This window comes from Bos javanicus, chromosome 3 (assembly GCF_032452875.1).
Source record: "Bos javanicus breed banteng chromosome 3, ARS-OSU_banteng_1.0, whole genome shotgun sequence".
In the NCBI taxonomy this organism is placed as follows: domain Eukaryota; kingdom Metazoa; phylum Chordata; class Mammalia; order Artiodactyla; family Bovidae; genus Bos; species Bos javanicus.
In genome coordinates this window covers 34,562,192-34,583,950 of record NC_083870.1, presented here as the reverse complement: position 1 = coordinate 34,583,950, position 21,759 = coordinate 34,562,192, and the positions used below count along the sequence as shown (strand labels likewise).

At 44.9% G+C, this 21,759-nt stretch overlaps 1 protein-coding gene across 3 annotated transcripts in view; it reads left to right on the top strand.

Annotated features, from left to right (window-relative positions):
• ELAPOR1 (endosome-lysosome associated apoptosis and autophagy regulator 1) overlaps nucleotides 1–21,759 on the top strand; it is a 74,610-nt gene that overhangs the window by 23,625 nt on the left and 29,226 nt on the right. For all 3 annotated transcript variants that reach the window (XM_061410960.1, XM_061410962.1, XM_061410961.1), the window contains 6 exons: nucleotides 11,807–11,927; nucleotides 14,399–14,591; nucleotides 19,607–19,754; nucleotides 20,210–20,290; nucleotides 20,908–21,013; nucleotides 21,145–21,294. In XM_061410960.1, coding sequence (XP_061266944.1) covers nucleotides 11,807–11,927; nucleotides 14,399–14,591; nucleotides 19,607–19,754; nucleotides 20,210–20,290; nucleotides 20,908–21,013; nucleotides 21,145–21,294 — 799 coding nt within the window. The remainder of the gene's footprint in view (nucleotides 1–11,806; nucleotides 11,928–14,398; nucleotides 14,592–19,606; nucleotides 19,755–20,209; nucleotides 20,291–20,907; nucleotides 21,014–21,144; nucleotides 21,295–21,759) is intronic.

Here is a 21,759-nt window from a genome sequence, read left to right as displayed (position 1 = left end):
AGAAGGACAAGTATCGTATGCTATTGCTTACACGTGGGACCTATGGACATATTTACAAAAAGAAATAGAGTCACAGATGTAGAAAACAGATTTATCATTACCAAAGGGAAAGGGGAGAGGGATAAATTGGGAGATTGGGATTGATATATACACACTACCATATATAAAACAGATAATGAACAAGCATTCTATAGCACAGGGAATTCTACTCAGTACTCTGTAATGATCTACACGGGAAAAGAATCTAAAAAAGAGTAGATGTATATAACTGATTCACTTGCTGTACAGAAGAAACATTACAGTGTAAATCCACTATACTCCGATAAAAATTAATTTAAAAACAACAACAACAAAATGCTGAAGATCAGTATTGCCACCACGAAGCAGATGATAGTATAATTCAGTTAGATACAGGACAGCAGTGGGGAGAGCGTCTGAGAACTGTTTTTAAAAGTTGGATCTCGCCAGTTCAGGTTCGATGCATGAGACAGGGTGCTCAGGGCTGGTGCACTGGGATGACCCAGAGGGATGGGATGGGGAGGAAGGTAGGAGAGGGGGTTCAGGATGGGGAACACATATACACCCATGGCTGATTCATGTCAATGTATGGCCAAAACCACTACAATATTGTAAAGTAATTAGCCTCCAATTAAAATAAATTAATTAATTAAAAAAATAAAAGTTGGATCTGATGTCCCTGAGGAATCCTGCCGGTTACAAATAAGGATTGGGAGCTCAAGCGTAAGAGCTGAGCTCTAGATAAAAACTTGGAGTCATCAGTCCATGAAGGCAACTGAAACTACATAAATAGCTTTGTGTAAGAGAGTTGAACTGAACCTTAGGAAAGGCTAGGATTTTAATTGAAGTAGAGGATGTGTAGGGAGAAGGGTGGATTTACAAACTGAAGATAAGAGCAAGTCAGAGAAAGCTATGGAGTTTGGAATAAATGGATGCTGTTAGTGGTGTGCTGCTACATATTTAACAACTGACTCTCTAGGGAGGGGAAGGGCAGTCCTACTTTTTAGTATTTGCTGACTGCGGTGGTATGAATACTCTCATCATAGCCAGTTTCAAGTTACCGGTGTCATTGGGCACGGAGTTGGGAAGAGATGAGCCTAGTCAGCTCTTGTGGGCTCAGACGAACTCTAGCACACAGCTGGATGTGGTCCTGAGGGAAACAGGATTGTCAGGCGGTAGTGGAGGGTCCACCTAAAAAAGAAAGTGAGCCACTGATGTGGCCATGAAGCTTCTGGTGTGGCCACAGTGCCACTGGTGTGGCTATGAACCTTCATACACTTCTAGGGGGAATATTAAATGGTGCAACCACTGTGGAAGACAGTTTGGTAATTCATCAAAAAGTTAGGCATAGAGTTACCATTTGACCCAGCAACTCCACTGCTAAGTATGTTCCCAAGTGATTGAAAACATATGTTCACACAAAAACTCATTCATGAATATTGCTAACAGCATTGTTGTTGTTAAGTTGCCCAGTTGTGTCCAGTTCTTTTGCAACCCCAAGGATTGGGATTTTCTAGGCAGGAATGCTGGAGTGGGTTTTTTTGCCAGGATATCTTCCTGACCCAGGGATCAAACTCACATCTGCCCACACCTCCTGCATTGCAGGCAGATTCTTTACCACCTAGCCACCAAAAGTAGAGACAACACAAATATTCATCAGCTGATGAATGGATAAATAAAACGTGGCATATCCATATAATGGAGCATTACTGAACCATAATATTAGGTACTGATACATCCTACAACATGGATGAACCTTGGAAACATTATGCTAAGTAGAAGAAGCCAGATAGAAAAGGCCACATATTGTATGATTCCATTTATAGGAAATGGAAGCTGGGAGAGCAATGAGGAGGCTCCTCTAGGCAAGAAGTTCACTTCCCTGAGTAGCAGTGTGGGTGGAGACAGGGGGACTGATTCAAGAGATACTTTGCAGGCAGAAAATAGATAGGGTGTCAGTGATTATACACAGGACCTAAGGGAGAAAGGTGTCAAGGACATGGTTCCTGGCTTGAAGAGACGCTGAATGTAACAGCGTCAATATCAGAGCAAAAGGACCATGCCAAGACTGGTATTTTACTTTTTAAAGAAATATTTGTTCAGATATTTTAAAGAAATAAGCAAAACTAAATATTTAAGCAGTTCAAGTATGCTTTCTATAACACATCAGGTAAAATGTACATTTATAAACATATAAACATTACTTATCAGTCTAATATAAATTGCTAGCTAGATAAAAGGAATGAAGAGAAAGTGTTATTCAAAAAATCCTGAAGAGTCCAGAGATAAACCTATGCACCTATAGTCACCTAATCTGTCACAAAGGAGGCAAGGTAAATCCATAAAGATGGAAAGTAGATTTGTGGTTACCAGAGGCTGGGGATAAGGAAGATGATGACTAATGGCTAATGAGAAGAGTTTGAGAAACAGTGTACTAGGGGATTGTGCTGTTGCTCACATATATTCTTCCACTGGAGTTACAGAAGCCTTGTCTGTTGGCCTTGTTCTCTAGGCCAGAGTTCTGTCCTCCAGGTTCAAGCTCTCCATCATAACCAGCTAGCATATCCAACGCTGTCCTTGGAGAGTTTTGCATAGGCCAGGACCTAGTTGACCTGATTTTTTCATGTGTGATTAAAAGCTCAGGTGAAAACATTTAATGGAACATCTTGACCTCATTAAAAACCAAGAAAGGCACATCTTTGAAAATACAATCTCATAAAGCCTTACTTTGTAGACAGATGTGTGTACCAAACTTTCACTCACCAGAAAGGAATTAGAATTTATAAAGGGACATTTTGTTTCCTGGCTACAAAGCCATTTCAATCCTAGGGATATTCACCAGCCATACGAAAAGCCTGCTGCACCTGATGGGCTGGCCACAGTTACTAAGTGTCATAAATGTCAACAGCCAGCCTTTCTCTTGGAGATTAGCTTCGGGGGAGTTTCTGGGGAGAAAAAGTGGAAAAAGGACAGATGTTGTTTCATATGTACGAGTAGACTGGGATCAGAGGATAGGGTGAGTCAGGACAGGTGGTAAACATCAGCAGAACAGAGGAGAATCTAATTGCTGCTGTCACATAGCTGTTAGGCTAGAAATGTGACCTGACTCCTTTCTCCCTTTCCTATTGCCCGGGTGCCCCTTCCATATCCCCCCTCCAAGCTAGGTCATAGCAGTAGTTGGCTGCTGCTTCTTTTTTAACCAGTTTACAAAAAGTGTTCCTGAACCTAATCTCCTAGTTGTGTTGACAGTTTGATGTTACTCAGTTTAGGGGGATTCTGTTAGTCATCTTAGCAGAGTGTTGGCATCCCTGTTCTATGGGGGACGGACCTGTGGTATGTGGAGACTTAATAACTGGTCACAGTTGTTTAGTGTGGGGTGGCAAGAGGAGAGTCTAGATCTTTTGATTGTGATCTTGAGTGCCTGCATAGCTCCACAGCTGCTCTCGAGGCATGCTTTTTGCCCTCGATTCAATCGCTCAACGAACACTTATTAGTAGCTACTATGCATTGGGAACTCTTCTAGGCTCTTGGGCTACATCAGTGAACAAAATCAGAGATCCCTGTTCTTATGGAGCTTACATCTAATCTGGAGTGAGGGCAGGAGTAGAAATAGACAAGGAACATAATGAATAACTATAAGTTATAACGTATGTTTGAAGGTGATATGTACTATGGAAAGAACAAGTCATTCAGGCTTTGAGGATCAGTGGGACTGAATTACAGGGAGGTCGAGGCAGTAGGGGTAGTATCGGGGGGCTTGTGGGGACTAAAAGGAAGATGCATGTAAAGTGCTCGGCTCAGAGCCTGGTGCGTGGGTGCTCATACCTGTGGCAGCTGTTAGCACCATACCAGTCTTGTCTCCCAAGAGCTCCAGACCAAGGCTGTGCCCAAAGTGGACGAGCAGCTTAGTAACAGACAGGTTAGATGGTGAGGTCAGGGGCCTGTCTGGCCCAGAGCATGGTGCCACAAACTGCCCCAGCTGGGTGTAGAGACCCTGTGTATGCTTTCTGTGATGTGTCCATGGCCAAACCAGCAAGGCAGGTCGTAGCAGAGAGATCAAGCACCATCTCTTTTGTTTTTGATCAAAATGGACTCTATAAATCCAGAGTTGAATAGAAAGTGCTGAAAGAAGGGGCAGCATAAGGCCAGGCCCCCCCCCCCATACTCCTGAGAGTCCCGGGGCTCCTGGCATTATGTTGCTAGGCAACAGCACACAGATTGAGGACAGTGGGCAGGGGTCAGCCTGCTTGGGGTCTGTCAGCTGGTGCCTGCTCTGGGAGAGAGAGGGTATTGCTTGTAGGTAGGAGGAAACCACTGACTGCATGAGGTGATTAAAGGAAGACCAAAATGCAGCCTTAACTCAGTGAAACTCTGCTTCATGCATGCAATTTCACCTTCAGGGATTTGCTCTTTCCAGTAAATACTGGTGTTAAACTTTTTGGGATGTGGAAATTTTGATTTAAACAAAACCTTAAATTACTTAGGAATAAATTTAACAAAATAGTTGCAAGATCAATAAATGAGAAACTACAAACTACTCCTGAGAAAAATTAAAGAAATGAAGAGATATACTGTGTTCATGGTCTGGAAAACTCAATATTGTTAAGATATCAAACCTCCCAAAATTTACCTATAGGTTCAATGCAATTCTGCTCAAAATTCTAGCAGAATTTCTTTTAATAAAAATTGACAGTCTAACTTAAAAAACTTAACTGAGAAGAATAAACATGTAAAATAGATTTTAAAATAAAACTTTGTTCTCTTAAAGTGAGGAATGCTCACTCACTTCTGAAGAGGCTGGCTCTCTACACCCCTAGATTCTGGAGCTGAATTTGAAAGTCCCTGGGTTAAGGTATTTAAAAAGTGAACAGCCTGTTTTGGGGTAAAATATTAAGCCATTTAAAAACTATGAATGCATTATTACGGATTTTAATGATTTTTCCTCTGTGTGCAGACTCCTTAGAGGGTCTGATGAAAACTGTGTCCAGAAAAATGCATATATCTAAAATTCTGGATTTGGTTGTGTAGGGAAAATTGTCTAGGATCCTAGATTAAGTGACCTCCCCCATCTTGTATGAGATGTACTTATATGATTTGCTTCCTGATGGGATAATTATTTAAGTTTCCATAGAAGAGTGAGTTGAAAGCAGAAAAGGATCTAGAGAAGAACCAGAATCTTTAGAGTAGAGCCCAGGAATCTTTTGTTTGTTTTTGTTTTTTTTAGGAATCTGTATTTTTAACATAATCTTCAGGTTGTTGTGATGATTAAACAGATTTAGCCACCAGAGATCGAGGGCTGGATATGTCTAGACCTTTAGGCTCAGATGGTAAAGAATCTGCCTGTGATGTGGGAGACCCAGGTTCGATCTTTGGGTTGGGAAGATCTCCTGGAGAAGGAAATAGCAAGCCACTCCAAAGTGGATCCATGGACAGAGGAGCCTGGTGGGCTACAGTACAGTCCATGTGGTGGAAAAGAGTCAGACGCGACTGAGCGACTAACACTTTCACTTCTTTTTTAGGATCCAGGGCTTCCTTGGTGGTTCAGAAGGTAAAGAATTTGCTTGCAATGCAGGAGACCCAGGGAGACCAAGTTCAATCCCCTGGAGAAGGGAATGGCTACCTACTTCAGTATTCTTGCCTGAAGAATTCCATGGACAGAGGCTACAGTCCATGGGGTCTCAAAGAGTCAGACACAATGGAGTGACTATCACTTTCACACTTTAGGACCCAGGAGACACTGCTACTGAGCCAGCAGTCTTAAGAGCCTGGGAAGGAGGGAGAGAAAGGAGCAAAGAGGGAGTCTCTGCAGTCTGACAGAGAACAATCAAAAAGGTCCTACAAGGTCAAGGTCGCTGAGTCCCAGTGTCTGCAGACCTTCCACCCAGAACCTGAATGAGAGCACTCCAGAGCAGAAAGAACACAGAACAGTTCTGGAAGCCATTCAGCTGGGGCTGAGCCACAGAGAAAGTCTCTTTGGGGGCACTAATGTTCAATTCTGACATTTCACCATGATCTCCTTGTTCTGTGCTAAGCAGAGCTTACTCCTCCCTTCCAGGGAAGGGCTGGTCTCTCCTTGGCAGTCAGGATTGTTTAATGGGATCTGCTCCTGTCTGCATCACATGCTTTCTCAGCAAAGAGGCATTTGCACTGTACCAACAAACACCTACTGACCCCACTTACCAGCTCAGGTGTTTGCCTGGGGCACCCAGCCCCCATCTTGACATTCTCCCCCAAAGTATCTGCCTTTCAGGGATGCTGAGAAGGGGCTGAACCTGCAGCTGGTGGAAGAATGGGAGGGGCCTCTTCCAGACCCTAAGGCCCCTAGTCAGAATCCAGGTTTACTTAAGAACCTGTTTCTTGACTCAGGCCCTGTCCCAGCCAAGACAAACCCAAGTCATGTTGATTCCCTGCTTCCTTGGTGGCTGTGACTTTGTGTAGCACTGGTTCAGTGACCTTAAGACTCAGGATCTGAGACTCTGCTTGGTTCTGTCTGTTCTGTCTCTGGGCGGTGAGGGGGTTGGGGAGTAGGGCAGGGGCAGTGGCCGAGTGGTTACCTTTCTGGCCAGTAGCTGTCTCTGGGCAGTGATTCTTAGCTTGTCATTGTTTTACTCAAGTGGATCCATTTATCCAAACTGAACAAGATTTGTGCACTTCAATGTATATAATTTTTCCCTAAAAATAAATAAACCTAGAAAAACTAACAACAACTTTGAGTGGGGAGGAGTAGGTGGAAGTAAATAAGCAGAAATGGCAGAAACTATAAGTATAGAAGCTGGGTGATGGGTACCTGGGGGTCATCATATTCTGTCTTAAAATATACATTTGAATTTTATTGTAATAAGAAGTGAAGAAATTTAAAAAGACTTAGAAATCTCCCTCCCTGATCAAGAACCTCAAAGAAACTCATACTCTTTACTCTAGTAATTCCACTTCTGGGAATCTCTCCAAAGGAAATAATCAAAGATACACATAAAGCTTCATTGTAGTGCTATCTAAAATAAGGAAAAATTGGACAAAACTCAATGACCTGTAACAGGAGAATGGTTAGAGCAACTGTGGTGCAACCTTAAAGACACAGGAGCATGCTCGTGACCTAAAATGTAAAAAAAAAAAAAAAAGTCAGAAGAAGAAACTACATATCATGGGATCTTCATTTTGTTTTAAAAATGCATATGCATGGACTTCCCTGGTGGCTCAGTGGATAAGAATCCGCCTGTCAATGCAGGGCATACATGTTCGATCCTTGTTCCAGGAAGAATCCATATGCTGCAGAGCAACTAACCTCTGTGCAGCAACTACTGAAGCCCACAGGTCCCCAAGCCCATGTGCCACAGCAATTGAAACCCTCGTGCCGCAATGAAGAGTAGTCCCTGCAAAGCAACGAAGACTCAGCACAGCCAAAAGCAGACAAATCAGTAAATGCATATATTGTATCATTTCAGCTATGGTAGTTTAATTGCTAAGTCATGCCTGACTCTTGGGACCCCACGGACTGTAGCCTACCAGGCTGTCAGTCTATGGGACTCTCCAGGCAAGAATACTGGAGTGGGTTGCCATTTCCTTCTCCAGGGGATCTTCCTGACCCAGGGATCAAACCCATGTCTGTTACATCTACCCGCACTGGCAGGCAGGTTCTTTACCACTAGCTCCACCTGGGAAGCCCCAATAAATGCATATGCACATATAAAAAAATCTGTAAAGAAATGTAATAAAATGTTAGAAGTATTGATCTCTGCTTGGTAGGCTTTTGGAAGATTTTAATTTTCTTTTTAATTCTAGCCTGTATTTTCATAGGTTCTACAATTAATATTTCTTACTTTGATAATTACTTTAAAAACTGAGACATGCCATTTTGAAAGAAGAGGGGGAAAGATGGAAAGAAAAACAGATTTTCATGCACATAGCAATGTGCATATGTGCATATGTGAAATGTGTGCAATGTGCGTATGTGAAGTAATAAGGTATTGGAACTGGAAGGAATCTTAGACGTTTGAAATCACCTAAGTCCAACTTCCTCATTTTACAAATGAGAAGACTGAGGCCCAGAGCGTCAAATGTCCAGCTAAGCCATTTGTTCTTAGTCTCTCTGACTGCTTGTTTTAGCAGCTCACTGAGCTCTCATGGCCTCAGGACCTTAACAGCCTGGGCTGTATCCCCGATGTTAACCCCTGGAGGCCTGTTTGGGGAGCAGTCCTTGGATTCTCCAGTTAGTCTGGGCCACCTGTTGGCAGTGTCCTCAGCCAGTCGGGATGGAGAAATTCCCTGTCAGAAAGAAGGCCAGTGAAACACTAGACCTCGCCACCCCCTAATCACCTAGAGCTTGTCCCTCAGACAGTTGTAGCTGGCCATCTCTGTCTTTTCAGCTCTGCTTTGGCAAAGGTTACTTCTAGGCAGCTAGGTCATATGTTCCTCCTGTGTCCCATTTAAAATTGTGACTTGGGGACATGTCATGTCATTGTGCCTGGGGAGAGCAAAGAATTATATGCTGGACATACGAATGAGATCTATTTGAGTGTCTCCTGGGAGCTCCCTGGTGGTCCAGAGGTTAAGAGTGCTTCCACTGCAGGGAGCGTGGATTTGCTCCCTGGTCAGGGCACTAAGATCCCACATGCTGTGCAGTGCTACCAAATATAAAATAAAATTCAGAATTTTTAAATGATTTTTTTCTAAAAAGCCAAATTAAAAAAAGAAAGATTAAAATCCATGTTTTAAAAAATGTATGCATGTGTCTCCTTTGTGAATCTGCATATTATGTAGACCGTATGCTCTCCAAGTCAGGTCACTAGGTAAACTGAGGTTGTGTTGGGGAATTGATTTGTTCATAAAACTCTGAATATAATTGAGGAGTCCTGCCAATTATATCTCTGTCTAAGCCGACGTCTTGGATGGTGAGATCAACTATAGCTCAGATCTGAAACATCTGCAGCAGAGCCACCTGCGTTGGATGGTGTGAATATCCCCAAGGGACATGAAGTAAATTAGCACATATTGAAGGGAAATTAAGGCCCGGAACCACCATTTTCCCAGCAAACCTCCCACCCAAGTGGGACACAGGGGACACCAAATGAGAGACGATGCAGAGGCAGACGTGGCTCTCGAGTCTCCAACAGGCCAAATGCAGTCAGAGTGACTGAAATGATCTGCTCGAACAGATTTGATGTTTTAACACTAATTATCAGGCCTCAGAAGAGACCCTGGCTGCTGGCAGACAACCAATACTGTCTTATTTAATTTTTAGATTTGGCTGTTAAATTTGGCCCAGCCCGAGATTGTGTTTGATGGGACTTCCGAGAGTGAAGGATTCCTGGTAGGAAGGCCTGGGTTCTAGCTCTGTGTGACCTTGGACAAAGCCACTTCACCCCATGGGGAGTGTTTTGTCATCTGTGCAATGGAGGAAACACCCCCTGCTCTGCTTGCCTTCTGGGGAGTTTGAAGATCAAATGAAATGGTGTAAAAGCACCATGCAAATGACAGGCATAATTACGTTCACAGGCAGAACATGAAGCTTTTCTGCCTGGTTCACTCAATTCTATGTAATTTACATACTGTGGATCTTACCCCTCTTTCTTGCAGCAAAATCCTTTGGAGAATATCATTTTTAGACCCGAAATTGAAAATGTGTAGTTTCCTTATTCATCTTCAGAGTCCTCTGGGATAAAGAAAAGAGTGGAATTAAAAGAAAAAAGAGAGTGATGGTAGCCCAAGGGCACAAAGAATTCCCACCCAGGTGTTCTTTCTTTCCTAGATGACACTGACATCTGATCTAAAGTCAAAGCTTCTCATCCTAAGCTCCCCCCAGCTCCTCCTTCTCCTTTGCATCTTCTCCCTCTGGATAAAAATGCCCAGTTTACACTTTGCTGTCCTGAGCCATGCTGGGCACAACCTCTAGTACCTCTAAGTGCTGGACAGACAATAGATATTTGGTAAATTATATTTATAATAGAAGACAATAGAAATGGAGCTCTAAGATTTTTCTCTCATTACCCTAAGTTTCTTAAAGTACAGATCAAAAGCAAGGTTTACCACATATCCACAAGTCTGAAATAACAGCTTGTAAGGCACACCAGCTTTTATGTACCGAAAAGAAAGGAAAACCCCATCAATTAAAACATGACACTGCTGCTGCTGCTAAGTCGCTTCAGTCATGTCCGACTCTGTGCGACCCCATAGACGGCAGCCCACCAGGCTTCACCGTCCCTGGGATTCTCCAGGCAAGAACACTGGAGTGGGTTGCCATTTCCTTCTCCAATGCATGAAAGTGAAAAGTGAAAGTGAAGTCGCTCAGTTGTGTCCGACTTAGCAGCCCCATGGACTGCAGCCCACCAGGCTCCTCCGTCCATGGGATTTTCCAGGCAAGAGTACTGGAGTGGGATGCCATTGCCTTCTCCGTAAAACATGACACAGTGCTTCTTTATTGTGTCGGGTATAAGCCACAACTTGATTTCATAGGTGTTAAAATATGAAAGAAATATGCATCTTAGAAGAGATGAAATGAAGTCTATTTACCCCTTCCCAAAAGTACAGATTTCTCCTTTTGATTCTGATGAATTCTTAGGTTAGCCCACTTCAAACTGTCTCAGTTTTAGCCCCAGCTCAACTCCTTACATTGCATTTATGTGCAATCATCCTTCCATATGGGTAGAAGGGGGACATTAATTCTATTTTTCTTATGGATACAGTAATACAAAGTACTTTAGGGCTTGAATATAGTTTTTGGTTAAGTGAGGATTGCGAAATGCTTGTCAAAGCCAAAATCACATTAATTCTGTGGCCTGTTGTTTGTGACAAGATTTAAAAGAGTAAGAAATGTTTTGAGTATTTGCCACAGCTATTGTGCTTTCTTTTTCCCAAGCAGTGCTTTCTGTGATTTTTGTTGCAGTGCTTCTTGTTTTATTTAATATGCTTGATTTGGCTGTTTTGTTGTTGTTATTCAGTTTATTCTTAGATCAGGTGAACTATGAGTTTTCACTGCACAGAAAAATTAGGTGTGAATACAGCCCATGGGGTTGCGAAGAGTCGGACATGACTGAGCGACTTCACTTTCATTTTTCACTTTCATGCCTTGGAGAAGGAAATGGCAACCCACTCCAGTGTTCTTGCCTGGAGAATCCCAGGGACGGCGGAGCCTGGTGGGCTGCCGTCTATGGGGTCACACAGAGTCGGACACGACTGAAGCGACTTAGCAGCAGCAGCAGCAGGCTGATGTGATGAGAACCCATCACCTGCCTGGGATAAATATGATGTTTTCATAAAATTTGAGGCAGGAATTCATAGTTTTTTCAGGGCAGAAGAGAGCATGAAGAATGCAGGGAAATCAGGGGAAATAGAAATACAGCTTTTGTGACAATCCTTTGTAATTTTTCATGGGCCAGTCCGTGTTTGTGAATTCTGCAGTTTGGGACAAGAAAAAATCCACCTGTTTCTAGCCTGTTCTTTAGTCACCTTCTCACATTGCTCTGGCCTAATAGGACATTATTTATACACAACAGCAGAGAGACATGAAAAAGCAGGCGGGAGGGTGGGGGGTGTTGGCGGTTCTAGGGACTAGACCATGGCCAGTGGAGAGGAATGATCCAAATGGCCATATAGGCCCTGTATGTTCTTCATAAGAATCATTTCAGCTCCACGATGCCTTGCCTCTCCCTGTAGCAACCCCCTCCCCTGGGGCCCAGGGCCCATTACTGTGATGGTGAGTGTCAGTAGCCTTCTGGCTGGGCAGGAAGTAGGTGGGAAGCTGTTAATGTCTGACAGATGCTAATGCATACTTTGCCCCTTCTCTCCCCTGCAGTCTGAGTACCACTATGAGTACACCGCGTGTGACAGCACAGGTTCCAGGTGGAGGGTCGCCGTGCCGCACACCCCAGGCCTGTGTACCAGCCTCCCCGACCCCGTCAAGGGCACCGAGTGCTGTAAGCAGTCCTGCCTCTCAGCTTTGGCCTCTGCCCCAAGCCCCCTACCATCCGAGTTAGGCCCTTCCTGACAGTGCGGCTGCCTCAAGGAATCAGATCTCCCCACCCCTGCCTCCCCATCCACCAAATCCTGAGATTTGGTGCAGGAGTGCTATTTCATGGATGGGAATCTCAATTTATTTTTCTTTTCAAATTTAAATCCCATCACAGTATAAAGTAAAAATCATTCCAGCTGTGTGTCACTTAGATATTTTTCTCTGTTTGCATACATTTTCTGTTCTGGTCTGTGCATTTCTCTCCAGTCTACACTCTCCAGCCACAGTCACTCATTAGGAAAGACTGTGATTTGCAGTCGTTCTTGAAAAGGAAGCCAGAGAAGATAAATTTCTGCAGAGACAGATCTTTAAAATGCACTGGGCATCACTTCAGGGAACAAGAATGTTCCCTGATTGGGGAGCTGACCATGCAACCGGAAAGGCAGTGACTTGCCTGCAGCTCCTATTCCCTCCTCTAGGACTCTGTAGCTACAACTTTCCTATCACTAGCAGCTATTTTCCCTGTGCTGTTCCTTTTAGAAAAGGCAAAAACAAAATATTTTTTATTTTTAACAATAAAGATCAGGAACTAGACTCAAGGAATCTTTGATGATTTGGAAAGGAGATTGAGGGCATTTAAAATCTAAAATATGCTTAGCCTAGTGCCTGATTCAGTAGGTGAGCAAATAAATACTTGTTAAATCAATAAATGGATATTGCTAAGATCTGAGTATTAACAGAAACAAATCAGCCATCTTCAGTAAACTTGGCCAGTGTTCTTAATATGTGCACTTGCGATGTGAACCACAAAGATAAATAAGGCACAGCCTCTGCCTTCAGAAGCGTACAGTCTGGTGGGAGGAGCAGACATCCGTTTATCTATTCATTTTTTCAGCAAACCTTAGGGGAGGTCCTGCTGTGGCTGTGCCGGTTGCTGAGCCATCATGCCTGGAGGAGCTCAGAGCCTGGTAGGAGGCACACATCAATATGATGTGTTAGATGAAGTGAAAAGAATGGGTCTTATGGATGCTTAGGGATCAGGAACAGCTGGGAGAACCACTCAAGCAAAAGGTTGGAGGTGGGAGAACATCAGACACATTCAGAAAAGAGGATGTGGCCTGAGGTGGAGACAACACAGGGAAGGGATGGATGGGAGTGGGGTGGAGAAGGGTCTGGAGTGCAAGATTAAGCCAGTTGGGGTTAGGTTGGGGGAAAATTGTAAAAGACTTTGAGTGCCAAATTGAGAGCTTAAGTCTGTAACCAAAAGTTGGTGGGTGGTGCCTGATTATTTTTTAAATACCAGAAATAATAGTATGGGCTTCTCTGGTGGTTCAGTGGTTAGGAATCCACCCGCCAATGCATGGGTCATGGGTTCAATCCCTGCACTGGGAAGATCCCGCATGCTGCAAGGCAACTAAGCCTGTACACCACAACTACTGAGCCCTTGCACTTCAACTACTGAAGTCTGCTTGCCTGGACGCCATGCTCTGCAGCAAGAGAAGCCACTGCAATGAGAATCCATGCACCCCAACTAGAAGAGTTGCCCCGGCTCGCGGCCACGAGAGAGATAAAGACCCAGTGCAGCTAAACATAAATAAATTTTAAAAAGAAATAAGTATGTATCAGTATTTCAGAAAGATACTTCTGACCACAGAATGAGCAAAAACAAGAAATAGGCAACTCGTTAGGAGGACATTGCAATGGTTGAGCTCACTTAACAGATCACAATAATCCCAACCAGCATGGTGCCAGTGGGACCAGAAAGGAGAAGACAGAGGCCAGAGACAACAGGAAATCCAAGGCCGAAAGGCCAGGCGCCCTTCAGAGGGGTCAGGACGAGAGACTCTGGTACCCTCTTTTACTGGGGAGCTCTCAGAATGGCGGAGGAAATGAGAATGGCCCAAAATGCTGCAACAAGGCCCTACGTCTTTTTTTTTTTTTTTTAATAACAGCTTTGGGAATTCCTTGGCAGTCCAGTGGTTAGGACTCCATGCTTTTATGGTTCAATCCCTTGTGGAGAAACTAAGATCTCACAAGCCGTATGGCACAGCCAATAGATAAATCAATAATGATTCACCCCTGTAAGTTCTAAAATTCAATGGTTTTTAGACTATTCACAGATTTACATAATTATCACCACTATCTAATCTCAGAATATTTTTATCACCCCAGAAAGAAACTTCATATCCATTAGCCATCTCTCCCCATGCCCCCTCCCCCAAGTCCCTGGTGCCACAGATCTACTTTCTGTCTCTATGGATTTGCCTAATCTGGACAGTCCATGCAAGCGGGGTCATAGAAGATGCACCATGGCTCTTAGTGTGTGAAACCCTTAGGTCTCCATCCTCTGCTCCTCCCTCTAGGATGCCCACACCCGCCCACTTCTAGGTGGCAGCAGCCTCACCACCTGTCCTTGTCCCCGCTCTTGTGTTCCAGCCTTCTCTTGCAAAGCTGGGGAGTTTCTGGACATGAAGGACCAGTCGTGTAAGCCGTGTGCTGAGGGTCGCTACTCCCTTGGCACAGGCATCCGGTTCGATGAGTGGGATGAACTGCCCCATGGCTTTGCCAGCCTCTCAACCAACATGGAGATCGAGGACAGCACCTTGGAGTCCACCGAAAACTGTACTTCGTGAGTCGCTCCTCTTCCCCTGCCCCTCCCCCTTAGCCCCTCACCTCCCTTACCTCCCTGCTCCCCATGCTGGGGAAGGGGCTGCAGAGAGCACTCCACAGCCTCCTCTCCTTCTCCTTGGGGTGAGGGCTGGAGCAGGGCCCCCCTGGACTGCTGGATGTGCTGCCCACTCAGCCCAGCCTTACTGACCTAAGCTTACCAGCGACTGATAAGCACTTGTGACAGGTGAAAACCACCAGGAGATAGACGTTGATAAGATGCACAAGGGTCAAATGGCCCAGTCTGTTTAGGACAAAATCCAGTTGAATTCTACCATGGAATTTTGGGTCAGCCAAAACACTTCCTTAATTTGATTGCAACACTCTGTGCAAAGCCTCGAGTATCTTCCTGGCTTTGGTGTCAACTTCTAAATCTGGTCTCCTAATCCTAAGTTTATGGGTTTGGGGAGATAAAGTAGGACCAGAGCTTTGGTCAGTCATGGCTGAGATGTTCCAAACCCTTTGAGACCCTGGTGACCAGAGAATTCTCCAGCTCAGAAGAGGATCTTTTCAGTAATTGGAAAACTCAGTCCAAGGTGCTTACAGAATGGGTGAGCTGCCCTTACCCAATCTTTACATATTTAATTCTAAGGATAAGAATTAAATGATGTACCTTGGTTCAGGCACTATTCCAGATGCTTTGCATACATTATTTTTTCTAATCCTCACGAGAACCCTTGTGAGGGTGAAACAGGTATTATTGTTCTCATTACACAGATTTGGAACTGGAGGCTCAGAGAGGTTAAATGATTTGTCCTTTGTTATCAGCTTACAACTGGGGAGACTAGAATTCATCCTCAGTCCCAAGCTTTCCACTGCCCCATGCTACCGCCTTCAAATAACATTTAGTGTGTTCAAGACAATACTTGGGTCTTAGAGAGGAAAAGTTGGGGGGGTTGCATGGATGTAAAAGACAATCGTCCACTACTCTTTGTTAAATATTGACAAGGAATATAGGAGAAAAGTACATGAAAGTTTCTCTTATACCCAATCAAAAGGATAAAAAAAATTAATTGTATTACACCTGAATTTTTAAAAGTTAGAGCAACGTCTCCCATTCCTATACTTAAATATCCTAGGAGCACCACTGTCTGAGTCAGGCAGCAGGTCTTTTAACAGTCCAATGTTTATGTTATTTTAGAGTTCAGTATTATGAGTCAAAGGGCTTCCTCAGTGGCTCAATGGTAAAGAATAAGTCTACAGTGCAGGAGACACAAGAAGACACGTTGTTCAATCTCTTGGTCAGGAAAATCCCCTAGAGGAGGAAATGGCAATTTACTTCAGTATTCTTGCCTGGAAAGTCCCATGGACAGAGGATCCTGGTGGACTATAGTCCGTAGCATCGCAGAGTCGGACATGACTGAAGCAATTTAGCATGTCTGCATGCAAGGTGGAAATGAGATGATACTTGGAAAGATTTGCAATCTTGGAAAGATTTGGAGTGATTCCTGGCATTAGAAATAAATCAAGACAGATTGTTATTATTAAACATGAAATGATCTTCACTAGGAACAGCTCTGACAAAAGTCAGAATTGTAATGCATTTTGCAAATGTAACCCACTTATGGCATCTTTTAATTATTCATCCACCTTCAGGAGTTATTTATAGCTGATGCCGTGGAGCACATCAGCTTTAAGTGCTGTCTCTTTTAACAAGGAGAAATCAATACCATTAGGTTAGCTGGGTATCTTGAATGAGCTCAGCTGAGGCATTTTGGCTATGTTTTCACTTGAGAATAACACTAACTGTTGAAGAGCTGGAAGTACCATATTATTCTGACAAACACAGGGGGAAAACAGTGAACTAATCTGAGGTTCCCTTATCATTGTTCAGTCGCTCGGTGATGTCCGACTCTTTGCGTCCTCATGGACTGCAGCCCGCCAGGCTTCCCTGTCCTTCACCATCTCCTGGAGCTTGCTCAGACTCATGCCCATTGAATCGGTGATGAGGATTTGGAACCTTACCTGGTCATTATTAGTCATTGGCGACCAGGGCTGGTCTCAGGCAGAGCAGTGAAATAGCACAATTGTCTTTGATCACCGTCTCTTACATTCATCTGTTTAATGCCCTGAGTCCCTCTCTCACGCCAGATCCATGGCTTGGTGCTGATGACACAGAAGTGAGCAAATTAAGTTTGGTCTCTGCCCTCACGGCATCAACAAGCCAGGCAGGAAGATAAGCAATTCAAGAAGAATTAAAGTGTGATCAGAAGAGATGCGATAAGATGTTCAACCTCATTAATAATCAAGGAAATAAGGTTTAAAGCCCAGGGAGACACCAGTGTTCTATCATATCATACTAGCAACAATGTAAAGTCTGACCATTCTAAATGTGGGGAGGATGCGGAGCAACAGGAGTTTTCTGCCCGTGGGTGTAGTTGATAACATCTACTCTGGGGCATAACATAGCTGTAGCTGGTAAAGTTGGAGGTTCACAAACCCTGTGACCCAGTGGTTCTACTCACCAACCCCATTCCCCAGCCAGGCTTCAGACACGTGTAGGAGGAGACCAGTGCCAGAATGTTCCTAAAAGAGTGTGCACAAATCAAAAAATTGAAACAACCTAAATGCCCATCAACAAGTAGTGCATAAATACATGTGGGTGAACCGTAGAAAGCAATCTTATATACTGGTGAAAATGAAAGAAGAGCTTTTATTCGTCCGTGAATATCGACGAATCCCTTGATCATTATACATGTTGAAGAAAGAAAAGCAAGTTTCAGAATCCATGAGTATGATACCATTTACACAGGTTTAAAAATAGGCAAAGCAATATCATACAGTATATTGTTGAGAGATACATACACAATGAGTAAAGGGCAGAGAACCACAAGGGGCTATTAAGCACCAAATTCCAGAAAGTGGTTACTTGGCAGTGGGAAAAGGCTTGTGTGATGTAGATGGGGTTGAAACTAGCTAGGGGAACACGAAGGCTTCTGCTGTGTTGCATTTATTTCTTTTTTAAAATACTTGTTTGTTTATTTGGCTGCATTGGGTCTTAAATGTGGCACACAGAATCTTCACTGGGTCATGCGGGATCTTTCACTGTGGCCCTCTGACTCTCTAGTTGTGGCACACGGGCTCCAGAGCTCATGGGCTCAGTAGTTGTGGAGTATGGGCTAGTTGCTCTGCAGCATGTGGGATCTTAGTTCCCTGACCAGGGATCCAACCCACATCACCTGCATTGGGAGGTGAATTCTTAACCACTGGACCACCTGAGAAATCCCTGTGTTGCATTTCTTAAGCAAGGCGGCAGGTCTTGGATATTTCACATATTTAAATGAAATACAATAGGATTTTACTCCTTGGAAGGAGAGTTATGACCAACCTAGACAGCATATTAAAAGACATTACTTTGTCAACAAAGGTCCATCTAGTCAAGGCTATGCTTTTTCCAGTGCTCATGTATGGATGTGAGAGTTAGACTATAAAGAAAGCTGAGCACTGAAGAATTGATGCTTTTGAACTGTGGTGTTGGAGAAGACTCTTTAGAGTCTCTTGGACTGCAAGGAGATCCAACCAGTCCATCCTAAAGGAGATCAGTCCTGGGTGTTCATTGGAAGGACTGATGTTGAAGGTGAAACTCCAATACTTTGGCCACCTGACGCAAAGAGCTGACTCATTGGAAAAGACCCTGATTCTGGGAAAGATTGAAGGCAGGAGGAGAAGGGGACGACAGAGGATGAGATGGCTGGATGGCATCATCGACTCGATGGACGTGGGTTTGGGTCAACTCCGGGAGTTGGTGATGGACAGGGAGGCCTGGCGTGCTGTGGTTCATGGGGTCTCAAAGAGTCGGACATGACTGAGCGACTGAACTGAACTGAACTGTGATCATGAGAGGGAAAGAGTAAGAGCTGAATGCACACGTAGCACAAGCAGGGCAAGGCGGACTTCTCAGATTAGGTGACATTTATTCTGAGACATGAGCAGGAATTTTAGGTGGAGGGAGGAGGAAGTTTGTTGAAGGAGAGAACAGTGCATGGGAAGACCCAGAGGTGAGAGAAAGTTTCGCAGAAGAATTGAAAGAAATTCTGTAGGGTGAGTATAGAGAGTGGGTGAAGGGTTTGTAAACTATCCTGAGGGCAACAGGGAGCCACAGACTGAGTGCAACTGGGGGCGACACAGCCGCAGTGTCAGGCAGGGAAGTGGTACGGGCTGATTTTTGTTCTGGAGGCTCCCTCCAGCCACACCGTGGAGAAGGGATTGGAGGAGGCAGGACGATGCTGGAAGGTGGGTTGGGATTGATTCAGAGCTGAAGGGTATTTGGGGAGGAAAAGGAGAGCCCTTGGGTAGGGTAGACAGAATAGAGATATTTAGAAAATAAAATCAACATCCCTTCTCCCTTCCCCCTTCCCATAAAACCAGTTCCTAGTAGCATCTAAAAGTGGACATTAAAAAACAAACAAACAAACAAACAAAAAACGGATTAGACTGGATAGATTTCTGAGTTCTACAAAACAGCTTTATCGACTTTCTTTGACAACTTTGAATTAGGCAAACCTGGGTTTGAATCTCAGCCCTGTCACTTGCTGGCTGTGTTATATTGGGCAAGACACTCAACAAGCCTCAGTCTTCTATCCATTAAATGGGGACAAAATTGCACTTCCTCTTACTGATAAAAAGAAATCATGAACACAAAATATGTAGTTCATTATCTGGGCGATAATAAGCAACCAATAAATGTTATCTACCCCACACCCCCCCACTCCTCACCTGCACAATATTGCCTGCCGTCTGCCTTCTGGGTAGTTCTGTATAATGTGGGGGTGCACCTACCTGACCGCCCCTTGGCTGTACCTCCAGGCTCCTTGACCCAGACGTCATTCTTCACTGAACATTTTCAGGTGTAAGCTTCCGCTTATGAATCACAGGTCTGAAATTCTGCAGAGACCTAGCAGGACATGAGACCTGAGATCACGCAAGCCCTGGTAGGCTGGCCTCCTGACTGTGAGCTTGGCTCCCATTTCCTCACAGGTCCAAGTGGGTTCCGCTGGGAGACTATATCGCCTCCAACACAGACGAGTGCACGGCCACGCTGATGTATGCCGTCAACCTGAAGCAGTCCGGCACTGTTAACTTTGAATACTACTACCCAGACTCTAGCATCATCTTCGAGTTTTTTGTAAGCCCCTGGCTGGGGGGCAGGGGAAGGTGGGAGATAAAGACCCCATAAGGCTCAGATGCATTTACAGAAATCACACACAGTCCCGCTTGGGAAATTTTCACAGTCGTTTTTCCCTCTGGAGAGAACTGTGGTCAAAATGAGCTGAAGCTTCAAGAGTTAAAGAGAAGATGGAAGCCAGAGGACGCTGGTGGGGAACAGTACAGTCTGGGAGAGTCCTAGGTGCTTTCCCGTGTTCTGACATGAAAATAGCTCTGAGTTCTGCGACATTTCTTTAGTGTCAGTGTACTGACATCCTGTGTGTGTAACTAGCTCCTGCCCTACTTCAAGGCTCATGAGTTCTGAGCTGTCTTTCTCCCATAAGAGGGACCCTGTGGAGGGCTGGTGCTTTGTGGGGTAAGACACTTGTTTCCTTATAAAGCTGAGACTCTGATCTTAAATTCCTGCTGCCTCAGGTTCAGAATGACCAGTGCCAGCCCAATGCAGATGACTCGAGGTGGATGAAAACCACAGAGAAAGGATGGGAATTTCACAGTGTGAGTATCAGAGCAGCCTTCTCCCTAGAGATCCCAGAAAAAGGACCAAGGGCCTCTCCCTAGAGACCCCAGAAAAGGGACCAAGGACAAAGGCCTCTTCCTCCCAGTCTGGGCCTCCACCCTTCTCTCCTTGGAGGGCAGGAGCCTGACAACATGAGGATGCTGTAGTTTCTCTCGTGAGTTGACATAATATGGATGTGAACTGACTCGCTCCTCTGGCTTGACCCCAAGGACCAGGGCTCTGCAGGTTTAAAGGGCCCAGTTCCTGGGGCTGGGCATGGATAAACAGAACCAGAGAAGAAAAAGGAGGGAGATTCCGCCTTGCTGTTGTCAGTATCTTCAGGTCCCTTCATTGGTCTCACCGCAGAAGTGCTCATGATATATGTGATTGAGGGAGACAAGGGAGAGGACATTGAGAGAGTTAGAGGAGGAAGCTTCGGAGGAGCGAGGAACTGAGCCAAGGGGGAAGAAGGGCAATGCTGAGGAGGCGGAGGGAGAGGAGCAGAAGAGGAGCTGCCATGCAGGCTGCAACAGGAGGGGTCCCCCCAGGAGGCTGATGCAATGGACCAGCAGCATCTGTCTCTGTGAGTGAACTCTTTCCTGTTTGTGGTTTTTAGGTCGAGCTAAATCGAGGCAATAACGTCCTCTACTGGAGAACCACAGCCTTCTCAGTGTGGTCCAAAGTCTCCAAGCCCGTGCTGGTGAGAAACATTGCCATAACAGGTACGGATTGTAGACAGTGGGGTTGGGTCTGGGGTCCGATGCTGACTTCTGCAGGGAGGGTGGGGTTAGTCCCCACAGCCCTCAGTCTCCAGGCTCAATCCTTGCCTTTCTGTGTGGTTCTTCCTCCCCAGGGGTGGCCTACACTTCAGAATGCTTCCCCTGCAAACCTGGCACGTACGCAGACCAGCAGGGCTCCTCTTCCTGCAAACTATGCCCAGCCAACTTTTATTCCAATAAGGGAGAAACTTCCTGTCACCAGTGTGACCCTGACAAATATTCAGGTGAGGGCAGGAAGAGTTTGGTGTTTCAGGAGCGGTGGGGCCGGGGTGGGGGCGGGGTGGGGGGCAGGGGGGGTAGGGGTGGGGTAGGGTGGGGCGGGGGGAGGTACCAACATATATACAGAGATGAACAGGAAGTGGAGCCATCCTTTCGGCCAAGCTGAAGATGATTCTTCTAGAGCCCTTGTTTTCTGGGCCCTGGAAGAGCCTGGCTAATCCACCAATCACTCTTGAAATGAAATCATTCAATAAGTATTTATCAAGCCATTACTATCTGCCAGGCCTTATTCTAGGTGTTTGGAATACATCAGTAAACAAATTAGATAAGGATCCCCGTCTTCATGCTCTTCCCTGGTAGCTCAGTTAGTAAAATATCTGCTTGCAATGTAGGAGACCTGGGTTCGATTCCTGGGTCAGGAAGAGCCTCTGGAGAAGGGAATGGCAGCCCGCTCCAGTATTCTCGCGGAG